This window comes from Hylaeus volcanicus, chromosome 4 (assembly GCF_026283585.1).
Source record: "Hylaeus volcanicus isolate JK05 chromosome 4, UHH_iyHylVolc1.0_haploid, whole genome shotgun sequence".
NCBI lineage: Eukaryota > Metazoa > Arthropoda > Insecta > Hymenoptera > Colletidae > Hylaeus > Hylaeus volcanicus.
This window is the reverse complement of record NC_071979.1, coordinates 13,982,431-14,006,042: the sequence shown is the minus strand read 5'-3', so window position 1 is coordinate 14,006,042 and position 23,612 is coordinate 13,982,431. Positions and strand designations below refer to the sequence as shown.

The 23,612-nt window shown below is 33.1% G+C and overlaps 1 protein-coding gene across 2 annotated transcripts; it reads left to right on the top strand.

The window, feature by feature from the left end:
• Positions 1-1,493: 1,493 nt before the first annotated feature.
• Positions 1,494-14,546, top strand: LOC128875416 (NADPH--cytochrome P450 reductase). 2 transcript variants are annotated; one of them, XM_054120982.1, is made up of 11 exons: positions 1,494-1,655; positions 8,531-8,739; positions 8,928-9,120; positions 9,684-9,833; positions 11,642-11,766; positions 11,854-12,042; positions 12,151-12,389; positions 12,466-12,797; positions 12,919-13,180; positions 13,295-13,523; positions 13,608-14,546. In XM_054120982.1, the coding sequence occupies exons 1-11, from the start codon at positions 1,644-1,646 to the stop codon at positions 13,750-13,752; spliced, it is 2,085 nt and encodes a 694-aa protein (XP_053976957.1). In that variant the 5' UTR covers positions 1,494-1,643; the 3' UTR covers positions 13,753-14,546. The 2 variants fall into 2 exon arrangements, with proteins under 2 accessions (XP_053976957.1, XP_053976958.1); XM_054120983.1 differs by lacking the exons at positions 1,494-1,655; positions 8,531-8,739; positions 8,928-9,120; positions 9,684-9,833 and adding an exon at positions 11,198-11,221.
• The last annotated feature ends 9,066 nt before the right edge of the window (positions 14,547-23,612 follow it).

The following is a 23,612-nucleotide window of genomic DNA, read 5'->3' as shown; positions in this document are numbered from 1 at the left end:
AAGTACCTATAGATAAACAAATAAATATTTTGTACATGTTTTTATAAAGGCATACAATACTTATAAATAAATGTTTCACTATGAACAAATCTAGGTAAAGTTTTATTCGGATAACAATGTTATCCGTGTTTCATGTGAACAAAGGTTAATCTGGATAAATTTTCGATTTTCTGGATACTCGTGTATGAAAGGTTATGTGAATAAAAAGTATCTGTGCTTCGCAGATAACAGAGGAGGATTGTTTCTAGCGTTACTCGCGCGAAGGTCGATGTAAGGTCGTAAGATGGAAGACGATAAATTAATAATGTTTCATCTGTATCGTTTATTTCCAACAGTGATGAAACCTTGTTATGACTGGAGCTATATGTACACGTTTCACGTATCAGAAGTACTCGAGAACCGCAGTATTGCTTCGGCATTTTATTTATTTGTTTCCAGATGTAAAAGATTCACGTACCAATCGGCGATAAATTATAATCAATGCTTTTAAGATTATTTTTGTTCGTTGAATTATACCATTGCCATAACTAAGTGAAACGATTTTAGGCTAGCGTTATATTTAATCAATTTGTTTCATTAAAATAAAAGAATTTCGAAACTGAGAATACACAAGATTGAATTATAGAAACTGAGATTTCTAGAATACATTAGTAAAGTTTTATATTCATTTTAAATGCCTTCTTAAAATAAATGTTTTGCACTAAAACTCCGAATTATGCATTTTAATGGCCTTTAAACATCTAATAGAATTAATGACACACATTTCACACATGTTTCTTTTCATTCAAGGTTAAACGAAGGTCATATCAAAGTTGTCTCCTTATAAGCTACAAGATTATAATATCGAAAATCTGAAGAAAAAAAAAAACTAAATAACTAAGAAATAATTTTGTAGTGATCACAACAGTACTTGTCCCTTTACATCGAACAATTCCTCCCTCGAGCACTTTCTCATATCGTCAAAGACGACCGAGATATTTCAGGTGGACAAGTCGAACGAAACACTGCATATGTATGCACTGCATGCACGTGTGATTGTGTGTGTAGTAAATCTCTCCCTCTCACGTTCGATAATGGGGGGAAATTGAAACCCAAAGATCCAAGGAATGTAGCCGGCGTAAAAGCAAGCGACATAACTCTCTAACGTGTTCTTGCATAATACGTAATACGTGCGTTTTCAAAGGAAGGATCACCTCGTCTTCCGCACTTCAATAGTTACGCGTTACGTGTAAATTACGTATGCGTGGTGACCAACTGGTGAACGAAACGTCAGTGAGGTAGTCACGCTGTAACCTATCATTTCCGTATATATGTATTTAAAAAGTATTCGCATATCGCATTCGGTTGGACACGGGCATATGTCGTGCGAGTGAACACGAGCCTGTGTCATTGATGACTTGCTAGTTTTTCCTTCTCATCGTGACGACGTGCTGTCGTATCAAGGCTCAGCATAAACGTCGCGAACTCGACCGCGGTTGTAACGTGTCTATCGGTATCGTGCTGCCGTAGTATCTCTAGTAGCACTTTTCCTCGCTCAGTCCACGTGAATTATTATCGAGTGCGCGCATCAAGAAAATCTCAAACAACTTTGCTACCAAACGGGGCACGCTGCTGATCCTACTTGGTCTCTTCACTTATACGGAATGAGCCTACCGGTAAGAATAACGTGCCAACAATTGCCAGACGTAAGATGTTTATGTTAGAGATAATTATATACAGTGGATGCATACTACATGTATGCGTTAGTCAATCTTTTCGATCTTCTGTGTGCCTGAGAGTCTCACCTCGAGGCACTACGTTTTCCGTATTTTAGTAACATTTATCAAGCTTCAAAAGTTTGTAAATTCATTAACTAGTTGAATACTGTTGACGTATGTATATGTCTAGAGAAAGCTACCCGTGTGTGACTATGGACGAATTTATGCATTTGGGACAATTATCGGTGCTTTTTATGTTTATTTGTTTGCATTTATTAAGCTCAAATATTTGAATGCATTAATTGCCAAGTTGAATGTTTCCAACCCTTTGAGTGCTATAAAGGCATATGTGTACGTAATGTATACATACATGTAAACGTCTTATTTAACTTGGCAGTAATGTTTCTGGAAAACTAAATTAATGTAACCGGTTTCACTCGATTGTTTCCCATCGATGCTCGATATTTTATTTATGAGCTAGTTGAAGTATGTTGTCTGCAAAACGCGTCGTAAAAGTGAACAAGGTCTTTAGTAAATATGACTAATGTTTAGACTTGTTGCAAGGATTAGTGATGTAGACAATTATAAGCTTGGATTGAGTCGCAAGGTAGTTATCTTGACAGCTTTTTGTGAATGTAAACAGGTACAGGTTGTTGTGATACCGATATCGCTGTAACTCAAGCGCGAATCATATAGAACGTCTGACGGAAGGAATTACTTTACTGTTTCTAAGTGTTAAATTCATTCTTTAAGTAGACTTCGCATATTACGGATCACTATAATATTATCTTTTTCACGCTGATATTTTTGTACAATTACACGACAACTGTTTGACCTCTGGTAAATATAATTAAAGATATCGTGAAATGTAACGCATATTTCGACAGTCACATTTTACTTTGCTGAATTTGTTATTAAACTTATACAAATATTTGTATTATATTGAATTCGTTCACGATTGGAGTGTTTCTCTTCTCTCAAAACATTAATTTTGTCAACTTCTAAATTCAAATGTTTTCCATTACAAAGGCAAGAAATCGTTAAAACAAGCGAAATCGTTTTCGGAATAGTGAGAAGGCTGTTGAGGTTAAACAGTTGTCGCGTAGTGTATACGCTACGGTGAATGTGATAAATGCGGTGGTTATGCATAATCCCCACTAAAGTTGGTGAATGTGATAAATTCTGGAATATTTATGGAATTCACCGGTGATTTTATATAATCCCCAACTCGTAATGGGGAATGTCATAAAATTGTTAATGTACATGCTGTCTACACGGAAATACTGTCAGAGTAGGTTTCGACCTAGTTTTTTGTTGGACACTATCACGCGATGGGCTGCGAATAACAATATTTTACAATTTACAACTAAAAATTCAATTAATGGTTACTTTAAGTCGCATATAAATATGCATTTAGTCATTAAAGGGAGGAGGGGTATAACGGTTGGAATAACATTTGGAAGAAATGTCGTTTTTAGCCTCTTTTTCCATGGAAGTACGGTTTCGCGATGGTTTTCAGATTTTGAAAGTACATTAGTTCCGGGGACCCTTCAAGTGCATTTATCACATTCCCCATTACGAGTTAGGAATTACATAAAATCATTGGTGAATTTGATAAATATTCCAGAATTTATCACATTCACCGTAACTTATACATATGTATAGTACTAACAGTCTCAGCTTGCTTGATTAGGTCTGAGTTAAGTTTGGTTATATCTGGGTTAGGTCTCGATCTTCAGAGGAAATAGATTTCCTTTCCGTAAAAAACAAAATCTTGATCTTTCTTCAACGCTAGAATCGGCAAACTTGTAGAAAAGAATGGTGACTACATAATTGATTAATAAAACCGTATTCTTTGAAATTTAACCCATTGAACTTTATTTTTAAATCAGGCGCGAACTTATCCATCTACATATTTGGGCTATTAGATAGGTGTCTCGTAACCTCATGCTTAGCTTTTTCATTGATCAACCAAGGCACCATGATCTTTCCGTTATAATTATGTTAATGTGTCTACGTTAACTAAAATAACCATTAACAAAATTATCAATATTTTTATTGCCTGTACTTCACACAATTAACTACTTTTGCGCATCAAATCTATGAAGCCAGAATCTACTGCAACACATGTCATCCGCGATAAAACAAAACATTTCATAATAACACTGATAAGATAGTCTCCAGAGGTCTCATTACATAGCAACAAATATACGCTGCAATTTACATCAGAAAGTACTGCACTTTTGCATACATCTAAATCTAGTGTTTACGGAACAAAAATCACGTATTTGATTAACATAAACACTTCAACTTGGTTACTCGAATCATTCGAATTTTTAAAGCTGTTCTTATAAATACTAGAGAACCGAGCAAACAGTATGTATGCTGTAAATTAACGTTATGCAAACATTGGATTGAATAAAAAGTTTTTCTTTCATTCGTCGCATTTGTTAATTTTTAAATCAATATTAATTAATCATTCTCGTTTGTTAATTACTTTAATTGTAGAATTTTACTTTGTGTTCCACGTTTATGGATAGTGCCAAAGTAAATATAAAAATATTAACATCAATAGAAACAGAATACATACTAAAAACTAGACCACCTGACAATACATCCTGTAATTTGAAACACATTATTAATACAGGCTTGTGCATTGAACAATTATTTTGAATTCTTTCACTGACTAATTTTACGTAATACTTAAAGAGTGCAACACTCATTTTACCATATCGTACGATAAGTGTTGAGAAAATAGGTATAAGAAGTTGCTAACATATGTAAATAAGTGATTCCATTTATGTATTGGCTTTTTCTTTACATTTAAAATATTCATGATCGGTTTTTAGAGAAGGTTAATGGCAACATTTGAACCTGACGATTTACTGATTTGTAAAAAAAACTCTACGTCATAAGCTACTAGTCCTTAAATCAAACGCCAAATTCGTAGGAAAATCTGGTCATCAAATAGGCGATCCTGTTTGGATTTGTGCAAAATATTGAAAACATATATTTTGTTTTAGAATTGAATCGAAATTAAATATTGATATGTAAACGTATATAAGATAAAAGAAATGAAAACATCCTCCATAAAAATGTGACAAGAAATATAAAACTACAATTTTCATTCATTGTTTACCAGCATCGACTTTTGTTTACTAAAAAAAAAACATACAAACTGTTCCAAAAATAAAAATGAAGATAACAAGAACATAATAGAAATGGAAACAACAAAAACAGATAAGACCGAGTTTCCTTTACTCAGATACTAGCCACGTGAGTCAAAAAGTTAATTAAGGATAAATATGTAGCTATAGTGTTGAGTCATGTCCTTATATCGTGTGAAAAAATTCATTGTTACGTCACAGGAAATTGTGGTACTTCGGAATTGAACGTAAGTGTGACGTATCCTTCACCAAATACGTCACCAAATAGGTCACTAACTATTTCGTCACAATCTCTTTGGTTGAAATTATTCATCTCCAAGAATCCAACTATTTCCTCACAATTATTTTGTTTGGACTCATCCTATAAAACTGTGTATGCACAATATTTCTCTGTTTAATTTTGTTTCCACAACTCTAAAAAATTGACGATTACGAGATTGCTATTCGTTATCAGTTGATCTACACCTTGCACGTGAAAGTGCAACGGCAGAAGCAGCGGCAGCAACAGTTCAAGGAACATACGGAGTTAAAAGCGAGAATTGAGCTATTGTTGGAGTATATTGAGCAAATTAAGGATCTCTCTACTAAGCGAAGACTGACATACACGATCTTGTACGACAAATATTGAAACTTGCATTGCGCGAACATGGATCTAACCAATATCAATGAAGTGGAAGGTTTGAAGGACTACTTGTCTCGAACTTAAAATACAAACTGACTACGACACATTAATGGAATGGAAAAAGAAAACGTATGACGTATGGAAAACATTTTCTATGAATAATTCCCAAGCTTGCATTTGCGAAGAGAAAACGTCTCAAACTGTTTCTATTATCTTACTTTTCTGGGAAGTAATTGGAAATGGGAATCATTAGCAATAATGACCTACTACATGAGGCGAGTGTTGAAAATATACTGGCTTACTGTAGAAAGTTGGAATTCACAAGAACCACAGTAGATTAACCGAGGATGGAATAGGAATACGATGGCGAAAGCTTAGTGTCCCTTACAAGGGAAGTTTGGCAATTGACAGACGCAAAAAAATTTGGATTATTGTTGAAATAAAATTCATGTGGCCCTGATCACAATGCCCTTTTCCATTTTGGCCTAAAAACGGTTTTAAGGGTAGAACACTTATATTTTTGTTAATATCTCGGAGACAAATTTAGAAAAAAATTATTTTTAATAATATTTCCCTGACCATAAATCGACTAAAATTTGAAAAAAAAATCATAATTCTTTGGGTAAACGAATTTCACTTATCGAAATTGCGTGTCTTTAAGTGAAGAATTTTATAAAAATATAAAACAATTGAAAGAGTCTATTTTTTAGTTCTTTTTGGCAAAAGAATACATCAAAAGTTGTATAATCTTCAGAAATTCGTAGCTCTTTTAATAATACACATTTTGGAATGAAACTTTTTCCCGTCGTAGATTTCATGGAACCCTACAAAAAAACATTAAAAGATTTTTCTGTAAAGTGAAAACTTAATTTTTTTTAAATGAACGGAAGAGTTTTTGAAAAATTCGCAAGGGTTGGGTTAGGTCGATTTGGGTAAAAATCTAATATTGTCTATAAATGGATTTTTCATTTCATCGGTGAAAATGAAGCATATTTCGTTAAATAACATATAGACGTAACATCTATTATGTACGAGAAAAAAATTCCAAAAAGAAAAAGAAAAATGATTTGTGAACCTCTTTAATTAAGCAACGAAACATCTGCTTATATGGAAATTTCTAATACATCCTCGTTTATCAAGGACCCTATGTAAACCCTTCGTTTTCAACCCTCAGCGCATCGGAAGTATTCATTTTTGCATAGAGTCACATAGTTACCTATCGCTAAACCGAGGATGTTTTGCAGTTATGGTACACTAATATGAAAAACAGACAAAAATTATGCATAATGCATGTAGAATATATTTTAATAATTGATACAATAACATTAACATTTCGTTTTGTATGGTTAACAATGTTTAATATACATTTGTCATATTTGTTTGCATCATAAATGCATAAAATCCGAAGTTTATTTATCACATTTGTTAATCTCTATCCTCGAGCTCGATCTAAAGTCTATTCTACTGTATGAGATGGTAATTTAATTACTCATTTATTACGGCACTATACATTTGTATCGACAGAGTGAATTTGTAATCCATCCATATAATTTATTACTAGAATCAAGTCAATTATTTCTGAAGTCATAAAAACTTATTACAGAATGATGAATGATTAATTTAATTATTTCATATAATTTATTACTAGAATCGAGTTAATTATTTTTGAAGTTATAAAGACTTCATTAGTGATTATAGAGGATAAAGTTATGAGAATTAAAATTTTATAAAGAATTCCTTCAAGTTGTTGGACAACCAGCTTCTTAGCTTATCAATTTTATCATTACTTATGCTTAGCAAATTGACACTTCTTCCAAACAGTCAAAGTGTGCAAAACATTTTAGCTAGTACAGTGCACTTTCTAATTAAAAATTCGAATTCTCGATAAGGTACGACTTCCAAATTCGCCTATTATAAAAATATCAAAATTAAAGGTCATACAAGTGATCTTCTTGTACATTACCGTTTGAAAAATGTACCTTCACGGTCGCCACTGCGATATAAACAATTTATAAATATATAACAATATAAAAAGAAAAAGAAATGTATGTTTTGGGTCAGACAAAAAGAGTACCCCCTTCACCAAGAGTCTAGAGGACACTATAAATACAACTCCAAAATTGGACATGCGGTTGTTCAAACGAAATTCTACAAACAGATAGCTTACATCAGTTCGTCACTTTACGTCACTTCCTGTCTGAATATTTAAAAAACTACATTTAAATACATTTTATTATAAGTAAAATATTAGTCTACAAATTGTTCATACAATTCCTAACAAAATTTTCCATTCAAATGATGCGAGCAAAGCAAATCAAAATATTGTAAATATACTGAGATATATGTAAGAAAATATGATTTGCGTAAAAAGAGGCGCTTCAACGCTTTAAACAAACAAACAAAAGCGATAAAAAGGCATCTGCATAAAAATGGTAGATGTGTGAATACACTGTCTATGAAACTGTGTAGTTTGAAAAGCTTAAAAAGAAGAAAATTTAAATGTATATAGAGATAGGATATAATATTTTGATCTTTCGTAATATTTTATATAAACATTTAACAAGAAGAATATATATAGTAAATATAAATTTTGTATAAATTGGTTCCAAAGCTATACTATTTAATACGAAGCGATTTTTGTTTCCATATTTATAACCATAATAGAATTTCACCGCTTAATGTGTATAAACAGCTTCTAACTTCACCAAATTAACTACATCAGCGTCGACTACCCACGTCTATCCAAAAGAATATGAAAAAATGTTATATATGCGTATATTTGTAATGAAACATTTATTTGGAAATTTATGTTTAATATGTTTATAATTAAAGAAAGGATGAACCAACTAATTTGTAAATCAAAATAATTCTCTGTCCCTAATTAAACGGTTTAGTGATTTTAATGTTAAGAAACAACACTGTTCTCTATGTTGATTTAATGCCTGCTAAATTATTTCATAGGATTAGCTTGATAATAATAGTACAAATTAAGTGTAATGATAACCAACCTAAACCGTTTACGAAATTCTTTGTTTTTGTTATAGAGCGTTACTGCGTCACAACCCAAGGCAATAAGAATGGCCGGTTCTCCAGTGCTGGAGAACGAAGATAAGACCGAGGTTCTAGATGAACCCCTCTTCAGTACCCTCGACATAGTACTTCTTAGTGCGCTTTTATTAGCTGCATTATGGTGGTTAATGCGTCGAAATAAACAAGAAGAATACACGGCTGTCACAAAATCCTATTCCATTCAGTAAATATCACATGTTTAATTGAAATATTTGTTTGATGTCCTGTTAAGTCTATTGACTACTATTGAAATTTGTAATCGTTTCATTAAAAAAATGTTCATGGTTACCTGCTGAAGTTCCCACACTATAATGTTATTTAGATATATTTGATCAAACCATTAACGTTTATATTGATAATTGTTTGTTATAGGCCAACGTTGTTCCCTACAGTAACACCATCAGAAAATTCTTTCATAAAAAAGTTGAAGACATCAGGTAGGAGTTTAGTAGTATTTTATGGCAGTCAAACCGGAACTGCAGAAGAATTTGCAGGCCGGTTAGCTAAAGAGGGCATCCGATACAAGATGAAAGGCATGGTGGCTGACCCTGAAGAATGTGATATGGTAATAATTAAATTTCATAGAGATGAATTTACCTTTTATATAGTTTGTATGTTTATCAAGTTATTCAAGTGATAGTATAACAATATACTTCAACAATTCCTACAAGAAGAGAATAATTATACTTTTAAGTTCAACAAGTATTAAACTATATTTTTACTCTATCATTTATTTTTGGGTGCAAATTTTCTTTTTTTTGGGGGGGGGGGGGGAGCAGAAGTGGCATCTCTTAAAAATTATACATATATCTATGCATTAAGAAGTGTCTGTAACACTCATCATCTCATATAGAACACCATTAGACCCTACAATTTAAAAGAGAGTTAAACACTAAGTAAAAACAGCTATAGTACTTATTTCTTAAGAATTCAGTTTCATGTATATGCTGAGAGATAGAGGGAAGAGTGGAATAGTAGAAGTGAGTTGACTATAGTGTCCACCTGCCACAGTGGCAGTTGTTCCTCATATCTCTTGATCATTGTTCACTCAATACAAATGAAGATTTGAAAAGAGTGAAAATGTTATGTTAATGTTTAGTTTACATTAATTGTACCTTATTATAACAGGAGGAGTTAACAAATCTTAAAACAATACCAAACAGTTTGGCAGTATTCTGCTTAGCTACGTATGGAGAAGGTGACCCTACGGATAACGCTATGGAATTTGTTGATTGGTTGAAAAATGGTGATGGTGATCTCTCTGGATTAAATTATGCTGTATGTATTAATTTTATTCTTTACTTCTTAAATGTTAAACACTTTTCAAATGTAGGATATAGTATGAAAATTCAAGAACACAATCTGTTTACAAAGGGCTTTTCAAAAGAGGATTTAGGATTTTGTGTTCCAATAACATACAAAAATTGTATGAAACATATCCAATTATCTATTTTGTTGATGTTTAAGTGCTCATCATAATTATTCTAGATATCTATTCTAAATTCTATTCTATTAAATTAAATCTTATCTATTAAATCCTATTAAATCCTAAAGCCCCTTTTGAAAAACCTTTTATTTCTCATAAGTAATATGAAACTATTCTTCTGAAACACAAAATACAAGTAAAAATGAACTATTACTAGAATTGTATATGAATAATAATGTCATGTTAATTTTAATAGTTACTTATCATGTACATTATGTACAAGATAACTTCTTGAAATACTCTCATGAACACAAACTTTTATACTTAAATTTAATGCTGTATGAAAATTTACAAGAGATGTTTGCAAAATCTTTTGAAGTTATCAACTATAAGCGTAAAACTTTTTATAAAGCAGTGCTATTTACGTAACCTCAAAAAACATTTGAATGACATTATTTACCTTTAAACTTTTCTAGTATTGTAAATAGAGTGAAATATCTCTTAAAGTATCTCTATTTCAATAAATTGCTAAACCCAATTTTGAGTCAGTGTTTAATTTTTGTGTAAAACAGCGTTTACACTAGTTTCTTCTAGTAGTTGCTATATCGGTGTTATAACTTTGTTGTATAATAGCAACTTCATCATATCTAACGACAGTGGTTGTTCCATCGATGTTATCATTTTGGCGTAAAACAAAATTTTCACTACATCTAATATCAATAGTTATTGACCCGATATCATGACATCGGCATAACTCAACATGAAAACATAGTGATTTTGTGCATTCATCAGAGATAACAGTTGCGTAACTGTTGAACGATTCTCTTGGATTCTCTGCTTTGATTTGTCTATTTGAAGTAACTAGACGAATCAAAGCAGAGAATCCAAGAGAATCACTCAACAGTTGTCTCTGCTGAATGCACCATTACGTAAGCCACTGAACTCTACTAGTGACGTAAGCAATGTGTAACAGTTGACATGGTCTGACACACGTGTATTGTACCATAGTCACTAGTATTTATTACAAGTATACTTTTACAAAAATAATTTAAAAATTGATGTATTAACTACAATAAATAATAGTTAATTAACTGTAGTAAATAAATAACACGTTCTGAATATTTTAATTATGTACACACCAAAATTCAATAAAATTTTACGTGTGATACTCAAATGTTGTAGGTATAATAGCGTCGCCCAACGGCACTTTGCAACATTATTTTTGCCGCCAATGTTTGAGGTACTTTTGGCAGTGCTTTTTTAATTTCCTTTAAACTCTAATTGTAAGATTCTGGTATGACGAATGTTGCAGCCATTTTAACAGTGTTTTATTTCAGAGTTATTGACATTTTATATAATGATTTTATTATTTGTGTTTTTTTTTTTTTGTATTGTTTCTTGGTCAAAATAATGAAATAACACAATATAACAAAATACTGTAATTATGACGACAAACTCCAAAATTTTGATAATATTGCACAAATAATAAAGTAAAACAGTTCTTAATTTCATTTGAAATAAGAATTTAAAGATTATTGTGGTTTCAAAAATCTTTCTTTTGTATGTAACAGTTTGAGCACTAAGTTGTACAACGCATACCTTGTAAAATGAATTACATGTTCATTTGTAATTTATCATTTTTTAAAAATCTATTTTGCAGGTATTTGGACTTGGAAATAAAACATATGAACATTACAATGAAGTTGCAATATACGTTGACCATAGAATGGAGCAACTTGGTGCTACCCGTGTCTTCGAACTTGGTTTAGGAGACGATGATGCTAAGTAAGTTTTCATAATTTTCAATGTATTCCAATGTAACATCAATTTAATGGATTTCAAATTAATAAATGAAAACCTTGATACCTATAGTATAGAAGATGATTTTATCACATGGAAAGACAAATTTTGGCCAGCTGTCTGCGACTTCTTTGGAATTGAAGGGGCAGGTGAAGATGTTAGTATTCGACAATACAAACTTACAGAGCACGTTGAATTACCAATTGAACGTATCTACACTGGCGAAATAGCCCGTCTTCATTCATTTAAAAATCAGAGAGCGTAAGTTATTCTAATGTTCTGGAAATATGCGTATAATTACAAACCATTATAAGTAGGAAATTAGAATATAGAAATTAAAAATTGATACACATTTAACTTGTTCTATAGGCCATTTGATGCAAAGAATCCTTATTTAGCTCCAGTTAAAGTCAATCGAGAACTTCATGGTCCAACATCAGAAAGATCATGTATGCACATAGAATTTGATATAGAAGGATCAAAAATGCGGTATGAAGCTGGTGATCATTTGGCGGTATACCCTGTAAATAGCACAGAATTAGTAAACAAAATTGGGGAAAAATGTGGCGTAGATTTGGATACTGTGTTTACTCTTACAAATACAGATGGTAAATTTATAATACGCTTAATATTGAGTTGTTCAGGATTATCATCATATTTAATGTATTATTTTGTGCATTGCAGAGGAATCTACAAAGAAACACCCATTCCCTTGCCCATGTTCATACAGAACTGCTTTAACTCATTACTTGGATATTACTAGTAATCCACGCACCCATATTCTTAAGGAGTTATCAGAATACTGCAGCGATCCGAAAGATAAAGAAAAGTTAAAATTAATGACATCAACGAGTGTAGAAGGCAAAGCTGCTTATCAACAATGGGTAGTTCAAGAGAATAGAAATATTGTCCACATTTTAGAAGACATTCCTAGTTTAAAGCCAGCCTTGGATCATTTATGTGAACTGTTACCAAGATTGCAATGCCGTTATTACTCAATTTCCTCATCTCCCAAGGTAAAGTAATACGTCTGCAAAATTATTATATGTGTAAACAGTCAACGCTAAGATATATAATTATTATGATATATGATAGGAATAAGATGTACATATCTGTAATCATTTTTTAATTGTTTAGTTACATCCGACAACTGTTCATATTACTGCAGTTGTAATAGAATATAAAACGCCAACGGGTAGAATTAACAAAGGTGTGACTACCAGTTGGTTAAAGGAGAAACATCCATCAGATCCACCTTGTTACGTTCCTATTTTTGTGCGGAAATCTCAATTCCGTTTGCCAACTCGAATGTCAACTCCTATTGTTTTGATTGGACCAGGTACTGGTGTAGCACCATTCAGAGCATTTATACAAGAACGTGATTTTGCTAGACAAGAAGGTAATCGATCATTTTAATAAGTATTGTTTAATATAACGTATTAAAGCTGGTAAAACTTGGCAAAATGTTAAATAAATAAATCATTTCTTATGGAACACAAATTTGTTTTTTTAGGGAAAGAAGTTGGTGATACAATATTATATTTTGGATGTAGAAAGAGAGATGAAGATTACCTTTACAAAGAAGAACTTGAACAGTTTGTAAAGAATGGTACGTTGATTTTACATACTGCATTTAGCAGAGAACGATCTGAAAAAGTGTATGTTACGCATTTATTGGAAAAGAATAAAGACGAATTATGGAGAGTTATTGGTGAACAAAACGGACATATTTATGTTTGTGGGTTAGTATCAAATCATGTTATAATATAAAATTGATATTATATTTATTTATCATGAACATTTACAAGAATTTTTCCTTTTATTAGTGACGCTAAAAATATGGCACGTGATGTGCATAATATCTTACTAAAAGTTGTAATGGAAAATGGAAAGATGTCTGAAGCAGATGCAGCTAGTTATATTAAGAAGATGGACTCACAAAAGCGTTATTCGAGCGATGTATGGAGTTGAACATTATTTTATTTAATTTCATAGATATTCAGATTTATAAGCTGAATTGTCTATGTAAACTTTTTAAATATGCCTTTGTGAACAGGCTTACTTATAAACTTCGTATAAATGTACGATACGCATGTAAACATTTAAAAATTAAGAGATGATTATAGATGTTAACAAAATTGTTTAGGTCCTAATTGTATTTATTACTCATAAGTAGTTAAAGAATTTTGTATAAAAATTAGCGTTTTGTTTTTATTTCAATTCGTCTTGTTCTATAATAATATTTTTATAGAAATTAATACAATGCAATAATGAATGTAAGTCAACTTTTGCAGCTAGCATGTATGCTCAACATCTGTATTATATTACGAACAAAATTCTATAAATTTAATTTTATAAATTAAAACATGTTACAATCTTTAGTGATAAGATAAGTTTAAAAAAATGTTTATCTAAACTACAATACTTATACTAAAATGGGAACAAATGGATAGATCAATAAAAGGAAGAAAAATTGCATTGGTCATTAAGACGAAATACGTATGAATTTATATTCTAAAAATAATTGTACATATTACACTGATTTAAGTATATATTATACTAAAAGTATGAAGTTCAGTGTGAATATATACATTTACGGTTTTAAGAAAATGTATGTAAGGGAACGCGGGCCTAGTTGTTACAGAGGCAAGTTGTTACAATATGTTTCAGAAAATATAACTTGTGTTTATTACTGTTCAACGAAACGATGTTAACACTTTTATGTATGATCTACTTGATTAAATTATTTTTGCTGTTTAAAGTAACATTCTTCGTTTAGATTTGGTTGTTGAATCATTTCATTCAACAAAATTACAAACCATTAGCGTCATACTCATCATAATTGTTAAATAAATAAAAGCATGAATTCGAAGTTATGGCTATCTTGGATATATGATGTTACATAAAGTTTATACCTGGGCAAAAGTGCGCTTAGTATACTTTACTGTATACAAAGATGAACTCATGTTGCTTGCTTAAGAGGTAACATAACTTTTTTTCGCATTAATTGCGAGTTTGAAGGTGTTAAGTGATATCTGTTATGGCCATCACTCGATGTAAACAATATGCCAAATGTAATTTTCTGATAAACGAACAGATTCTTAATCTCTTTACCATTTACTTGTAAACGTAAATTGCAACTATTAGCTCATATTATTTGGTATGTAATTGATAAAGTCATCTGACCCTTACTGGCGATGTGCAGTTAGCAATTCCATACTTCAAGTAATATAGAGGCCCCAGGTCTCACCACGTGGAGGTTCCTGCATATCGAGACCCACAGGGTGACCAGGACAAAACCAGCCAGCTGATTAGCTAGCTAGCCACATCCTAGCTACCCTTCTTAATCTACATTTTGTATTGCCCCTGGCATGCACTAATAAAGATAAAAAAAAAAATAATGTAGTACTACATTTAGGAAGAGAAAGGGAAAGAGGGAAAATACATGTAATTAGTTTTCCGTTTGTCTGTCTTATCGTTGAATATTAATTGTTACTACCGATTTGAGCACTCAAACTTAAATATATAACAGCTTTCATATACAACGGCTAATATGTATAATGAAAACACTATAGTGTTTCTCTTATTTCTTATTACACTTTTCTTATTAACATATCATAAATCTAATTGTATCAACACATCCAGCCTGCGATGATATTCAAGGAAATACAGGAACGTACATGTTTCCTTCTTTCTTCTTGTAATCAGTGATATCACGAACAATTTCTGAAGCATAAACTGAAACATATGAAACAAAACTTGAGGTTTGGTTTTTTAGACACGCCAAGTTCAAGTTATCATACTGATTTTGACCATTCCTCTCGAAGATGAGTATTGGGTTTCGATTTCCAACTTTCTACATTCCACTTCTCGATCCTAAATATGCATTAGTATGTGTACTCTATAACATAAACTTGTTCAATGGATTAATATATGCATACAAATAGAAATATGACAGCAGAAAAGAATATTTTGAATATTAATCGTACTGCAATTGAAGTTCAAATACAAAAAAGTTCAACTTAAATTTTGAATTTCGACTCATTTGAAAAAAATTAAAAGATGTGCCGTAATATTTTATAATATTCAATTCAAGCAAAGTTTACAAATGTCTTCATTTAACGACAATATGTTAATCTAATTCGAACCCACTCTTACAATAAGAGAAATATATGGTTCATAGAAATGAAACGACTTGTTATGTGAAATAAAATATACAAATTTCCCGATATGATTATACTTTATACATAGCAGTATTTCTATTGTCGAAGAATCAATTCAAAATTCGCCACAGTCACCTGCAACAGAAAAAAAGTATATTATTCTCTATTCTTCAAATATAAAAAAAAAAATCCGTAGATGGTTTCCTTCTCCAGATGTCCTAGCTAAAATATGCAGTTACCTCAAAACGGACACGATTTATCAAACGCGACACTAAAACCAAACGCGAATTGCCCAATTGACACACAATGATATCCCACGTTGGGGTACATGACCCATCAAAATAAACTTAAATTATTACAACTACAGCCGAGTACAGTGACAACATAGTAATAATGATTCCCCATCTTCGAATTCGAAGATGGAGAGCCATTCGTTGCAGCCCTTTCTTGTGACAATTTGTCAGAGCCTTTCTTCTTTCTTCGGACGCATTGTCCCATCTGAAACTTATAGCTAGGCTCGAGGTTCCGTGCAATACGTGGACGTTCAACCATTCGATGAACCACACGTCTAGAACCTCGAGGGAACGAGCGTTTCGAACTACCCTACTGATCACGACCGCGACCGCGAAGAAACGACTCACAGAGTCGAGAGCCGAAGAATCGAGAGCAGATTCCGAAACAAACGGACAGAATCTCCGTTTGCATCGTGATCGCAACGACTCCTCAAACCCACCTACAGATGCAGACCCATCACGTACGCGCGCGACCTACCCAACTAAAGTGACGAGATCTGCCCTGGACCCTACCTACTGGGACTTAACATACACACCAGAAGTTAAGTTACCTACCTACCTAACCCTATATTTAAAAATGGCAAAACAATCACACCAACACACACGCTCAACGATCCTCAATCAAGGCTCTCGGGCGCCACCTAATCTAGGAAGATGTCCCGGGACACCTCCGACACCCGAGGATACCTTACACAACATTCACACTCTAAAGGTACGTACCAGATCCTGAAATCGACTGACAAAGGCTACCGACCATTGCGTATATGTATGATGTATATATCAATATTTATTTGCAAAGCTTGAATGTAATATAATCGTTGATAATTATATGCGTTAGATCAATCATACAGTAGTTTCATCCTTTTATTAATGTATCATTGATTTCGGAGAAAGGTTAATATTGAAGCTAGAATGCATAGCAATAAAAATGTAATGGTACGAAATACCATTTCATTTATAGATTAAAATGAATGTATGAATCAATCATACAGTTCATTTTCAATTAATTATCGCGAATGTTCCACTTTCATGAATTTATCATTGATTTATGATAATGTTTAATATCGAAGCTACAATGAATAATAATAGAAGTATTTAGGTACGAACAACCATTTCATTTATGGATTATAATGAATGTTTAAACCGGCGCAATTCCACATCCTAACCACACACACACACACACACGCGCGCGCGCGGGTGGAAAGTACGTCGGTGCACGATTCGCTAGCCAGAGTTAGTCGCCACACATATAAATTTTATAAACTAAGTCATCGTGCCCATTGCCTTCGCTCATTCAAGTAGCACCTGGGCACGTGAATGAGTTCAGACAAAGAACACGAAAGGGTTAAATCTGAAAATCCTGAGCTTGAAAGAGTAATTAGATAGAATTAGTAGAATCTAAGAAGGCTAGCATCTTTTCGTTAAATATTATTTTATTTTTAATTAAAATGACTCGACTTTTACCAAGTAAAAATTCAAAGTTGAAAAATAAGCATGCATTAAATTGAAACAATTTAATTATGAAAAAGAATGAGTTTAATCGAAGTCGAGTTAATTCTAAACAAAATATTATTAGCATGACTTTATAATAATATATAATTTAGTTTGAAAAGTTAAGATGCATATTTATATCATATCAAGTGATTCCCTTGTAAAAATATATTTTTAAATACGAAAGGGTACAAATCATATTACTTTGACGCAGGAATCGACTTATCGCGAAGCGTTCTTCTTGCACATATCGACAAATTTTATACGGAAAGAATTTATACTTATTACTGTACACGTTCAAATAGAAATAGAATTTGAACGTGTAGTTTGAACAATTTCAAAAGGAAGAAGTATTTCAATAATATAAATTGAATCATATAAAGTATCAAATATTTATTGAATTTTAATTTAATACTCAATCAGCAAATCAATTATCAGTATTTCAAAACTGTATTCATTTAAAAAATAGTATGTAAACACTAACATATTATTAATAGAAAACGCAAAGTACAAGAAGACCCTATCCTATACTAATAAATATAAAACACATTACTCGCTAAAGTAATGTATACAGCACACATATGTATACAGAAATACTGCCATGCCTACGAAGTATAAACATATCGAACGGTCTCACTCGTTGTTATTGAAATATAATACCCCTAAAATCGAATGCTCGACGAAAAGAAACCGAAGCCGATCGATAGTTTACTGCGCAATATAAATTGATTTAAAAATTTTAAGTTTATCAATGCCAATCACGAATCGAAAGAAAATCAGAGTCGAACGCGAATTAACAAAAGAAAATAGATATACAATTAATCGCGAAGTATTGTCACCAACGTAATAAATGTCCCGTGCGCCTTGATGCGGCCATCTTCTTTTCTCTTCGGTCGGCTCGTGTCGTTCCTGCAGTTAGAGGCACGCGCCACTTGTCCTTGTATGCTGTTTCTTTTCTGCTGCGTCCGTCCTTCTCCTTGAATGCGAACTCTGTTGTTACGGGGAGGTAGAGACATGGCTAGAGAAATGGGATCTGTAATAAACGGAAAACACAGTTTTCTAATCGTTAACACCGAAAGTAATATTTAATATTTAAATATATTTACCTTTGTTACTGGAGAAGCAGCAGTGGACCAGCTTCTTCGAATGATGAGTGTGATTCAGCTTTTCTTGATGTTGGACGTTACAACGTTGTAATAGAACAATTAAATTGTTCTCTTACTTAGCGGTGAAAACCACTGATTTGTTCGAAACGATTATATCTTCAGTCTTCTTAAGCTCATGATGCTATGGTATTCTGCTCTCTTCATCTTCGTTTGAAAACGATAACGTCCTCCGTGCTCCAATTCTCCATGCTCCGAATCTCCGTTCTCTGTGCTCTGATTCATTGTAGCTGACTTCTTGAATTCCTCGTAAACATATTTTTCTTCAAATGGCGTTTCTGCTCCCGCTTCTCCTCTTACTGGTGGATTTTCAGCTAGTAACGCCTGCGAGCAGTCGGACCTATATTTATAACGTGTTCTCCAAGCAAGTTACTTTCCGATTGGCTGAGAGTCGCATGGTGGGGAGGACTCTCCTGTCCAATGTAGGTTTCGCAGGCTAGACCTTCTACCCCCTAACCGACCTAACCGACCACACCGTGTGCAAGCAGTTAAACGTTTCTCAACAAAGTTCTCCCCCACCATGTGACTTCCAGCCAATCGGAGAGTAACTTGCTCGGAGAAAACGTTATAAATGTAGCTCCTATTGTTCACCTGCGTTACTAGCTGAAAATCCACCAGTAAGAGGAGAAGCGGGAGCAGAAACGCCATTTGAAGAAAAATATGTTTACGAGGAATTCAAGAAGTCAGCTACAATGAATCAGAGCACAGAGAACGGAGATTCGGAGCATGGAGAATTGGAGCACGGAGGACGTTATCGTTTTCAAACGAAGATGAAGAGAGCAGAATACCATAGCATCATGAGCTTAAGAAGACTGAAGATATAATCGTTTCGAACAAATCAGTGGTTTTCACCGCTAAGTAAGAGAACAATTTAATTGTTCTATTACAACGTTGTAACGTCCAACATCAAGAAAAGCTGAATCACACTCATCATTCGAAGAAGCTGGTCCACTGCTGCTTCTCCAGTAACAAAGGTAAATATATTTAAATATTAAATATTACTTTCGGTGTTAACGATTAGAAAACTGTGTTTTCCGTTTATTACAGATCCCATTTCTCTAGCCATGTCTCTACCTCCCCGTAACAACAGAGTTCGCATTCAAGGAGAAGGACGGACGCAGCAGAAAAGAAACAGCATACAAGGACAAGTGGCGCGTGCCTCTAACTGCAGGAACGACACGAGCCGACCGAAGAGAAAAGAAGATGGCCGCATCAAGGCGCACGGGACATTTATTACGTTGGTGACAATACTTCGCGATTAATTGTATATCTATTTTCTTTTGTTAATTCGCGTTCGACTCTGATTTTCTTTCGATTCGTGATTGGCATTGATAAACTTAAAATTTTTAAATCAATTTATATTGCGCAGTAAACTATCGATCGGCTTCGGTTTCTTTTCGTCGAGCATTCGATTTTAGGGGTATTATATTTCAATAACAACGAGTGAGACCGTTCGATATGTTTATACTTCGTAGGCATGGCAGTATTTCTGTATACATATGTGTGCTGTATACATTACTTTAGCGAGTAATGTGTTTTATATTTATTAGTATAGGATAGGGTCTTCTTGTACTTTGCGTTTTCTATTAATAATATGTTAGTGTTTACATACTATTTTTTAAATGAATACAGTTTTGAAATACTGATAATTGATTTGCTGATTGAGTATTAAATTAAAATTCAATAAATATTTGATACTTTATATGATTCAATTTATATTATTGAAATACTTCTTCCTTTTGAAATTGTTCAAACTACACGTTCAAATTCTATTTCTATTTGAACGTGTACAGTAATAAGTATAAATTCTTTCCGTATAAAATTTGTCGATATGTGCAAGAAGAACGCTTCGCGATAAGTCGATTCCTGCGTCAAAGTAATATGATTTGTACCCTTTCGTATTTAAAAATATATTTTTACAAGGGAATCACTTGATATGATATAAATATGCATCTTAACTTTTCAAACTAAATTATATATTATTATAAAGTCATGCTAATAATATTTTGTTTAGAATTAACTCGACTTCGATTAAACTCATTCTTTTTCATAATTAAATTGTTTCAATTTAATGCATGCTTATTTTTCAACTTTGAATTTTTACTTGGTAAAAGTCGAGTCATTTTAATTAAAAATAAAATAATATTTAACGAAAAGATGCTAGCCTTCTTAGATTCTACTAATTCTATCTAATTACTCTTTCAAGCTCAGGATTTTCAGATTTAACCCTTTCGTGTTCTTTGTCTGAACTCATTCACGTGCCCAGGTGCTACTTGAATGAGCGAAGGCAATGGGCACGATGACTTAGTTTATAAAATTTATATGTGTGGCGACTAACTCTGGCTAGCGAATCGTGCACCGACGTACTTTCCACCCGCGCGCGCGCGTGTGTGTGTGTGTGTGTGGTTAGGATGTGGAATTGCGCCGGTTTAAACATTCATTATAATCCATAAATGAAATGGTTGTTCGTACCTAAATACTTCTATTATTATTCATTGTAGCTTCGATATTAAACATTATCATAAATCAATGATAAATTCATGAAAGTGGAACATTCGCGATAATTAATTGAAAATGAACTGTATGATTGATTCATACATTCATTTTAATCTATAAATGAAATGGTATTTCGTACCATTACATTTTTATTGCTATGCATTCTAGCTTCAATATTAACCTTTCTCCGAAATCAATGATACATTAATAAAAGGATGAAACTACTGTATGATTGATCTAACGCATATAATTATCAACGATTATATTACATTCAAGCTTTGCAAATAAATATTGATATATACATCATACATATACGCAATGGTCGGTAGCCTTTGTCAGTCGATTTCAGGATCTGGTACGTACCTTTAGAGTGTGAATGTTGTGTAAGGTATCCTCGGGTGTCGGAGGTGTCCCGGGACATCTTCCTAGATTAGGTGGCGCCCGAGAGCCTTGATTGAGGATCGTTGAGCGTGTGTGTTGGTGTGATTGTTTTGCCATTTTTAAATATAGGGTTAGGTAGGTAGGTAACTTAACTTCTGGTGTGTATGTTAAGTCCCAGTAGGTAGGGTCCAGGGCAGATCTCGTCACTTTAGTTGGGTAGGTCGCGCGCGTACGTGATGGGTCTGCATCTGTAGGTGGGTTTGAGGAGTCGTTGCGATCACGATGCAAACGGAGATTCTGTCCGTTTGTTTCGGAATCTGCTCTCGATTCTTCGGCTCTCGACTCTGTGAGTCGTTTCTTCGCGGTCGCGGTCGTGATCAGTAGGGTAGTTCGAAACGCTCGTTCCCTCGAGGTTCTAGACGTGTGGTTCATCGAATGGTTGAACGTCCACGTATTGCACGGAACCTCGAGCCTAGCTATAAGTTTCAGATGGGACAATGCGTCCGAAGAAAGAAGAAAGGCTCTGACAAATTGTCACAAGAAAGGGCTGCAACGAATGGCTCTCCATCTTCGAATTCGAAGATGGAGAATCATTATTACTATGTTGTCACTGTACTCGCCTGTAGTTGTAATAATTTAAGTTTATTTTGATGGATCATGTACCCCAACGTGGGATATCATTGTGTGTCAATTGGGCAATTCGCGTTTGGTTTTAGTGTCGCGTTTGATAAATCGTGTCCGTTTTGAGGTAACTGCATATTTTAGCTAGGACATCTGGAGAAGGAAACCATCTACGGATTTTTTTTTTTATATTTGAAGAATAGAGAATAATATACTTTTGTTCTGTTGCAGGTGACTGTGGCGAATTTTGAATTGATTCTTCGACAATAGAAATACTGCTATGTATAAAGTATAATCATATCGGGAAATTTGTATATTTTATTTCACATAACAAGTCGTTTCATTTCTATGAACCATATATTTCTCTTATTGTAAGAGTGGGTTCGAATTAGATTAACATATTGTCGTTAAATGAAGACATTTGTAAACTTTGCTTGAATTGAATATTATAAAATATTACGGCACATCCTTTAATTTTTTTCAAACGAGTCGAAATTCAAAATTTAAGTTGAACTTTTTTGTATTTGAACTTCAATTGCAGTACGATTAATATTCAAAATATTCTTTTCTGCTGTCATATTTCTATTTGTATGCATATATTAATCCATTGAACAAGTTTATGTTATAGAGTACACATACTAATGCATATTTAGGATCGAGAAGTGGAATGTAGAAAGTTGGAAATCGAAACCCAATACTCATCTTCGAGAGGAATGGTCAAAATCAGTATGATAACTTGAACTTGGCGTGTCTAAAAAACCAAACCTCAAGTTTTGTTTCATATGTTTCAGTTTATGCTTCAGAAATTGTTCGTGATATCACTGATTACAAGAAGAAAGAAGGAAACATGTACGTTCCTGTATTTCCTTGAATATCATCGCAGGCTGGATGTGTTGATACAATTAGATTTATGATATGTTAATAAGAAAAGTGTAATAAGAAATAAGAGAAACACTATAGTGTTTTCATTATACCTATTAGCCGTTGTATATGAAAGCTGTTATATATTTAAGTTTGAGCGCTCAAATCGGTAGTAACAATTAATATTCAACGATAAGACAGACAAACGGAAAACTAATTACATGTATTTTCCCTTTTTCCCTTTCTCTTCCTAAATGTAGTACTACATTATTTTTTTTTTTATCTTTATTAGTGCATGCCAGGGGCAATACAAAATGTAGATTAAGAAGGGTATCTAGGATGTGGCTAGCTAGCTAAACAGC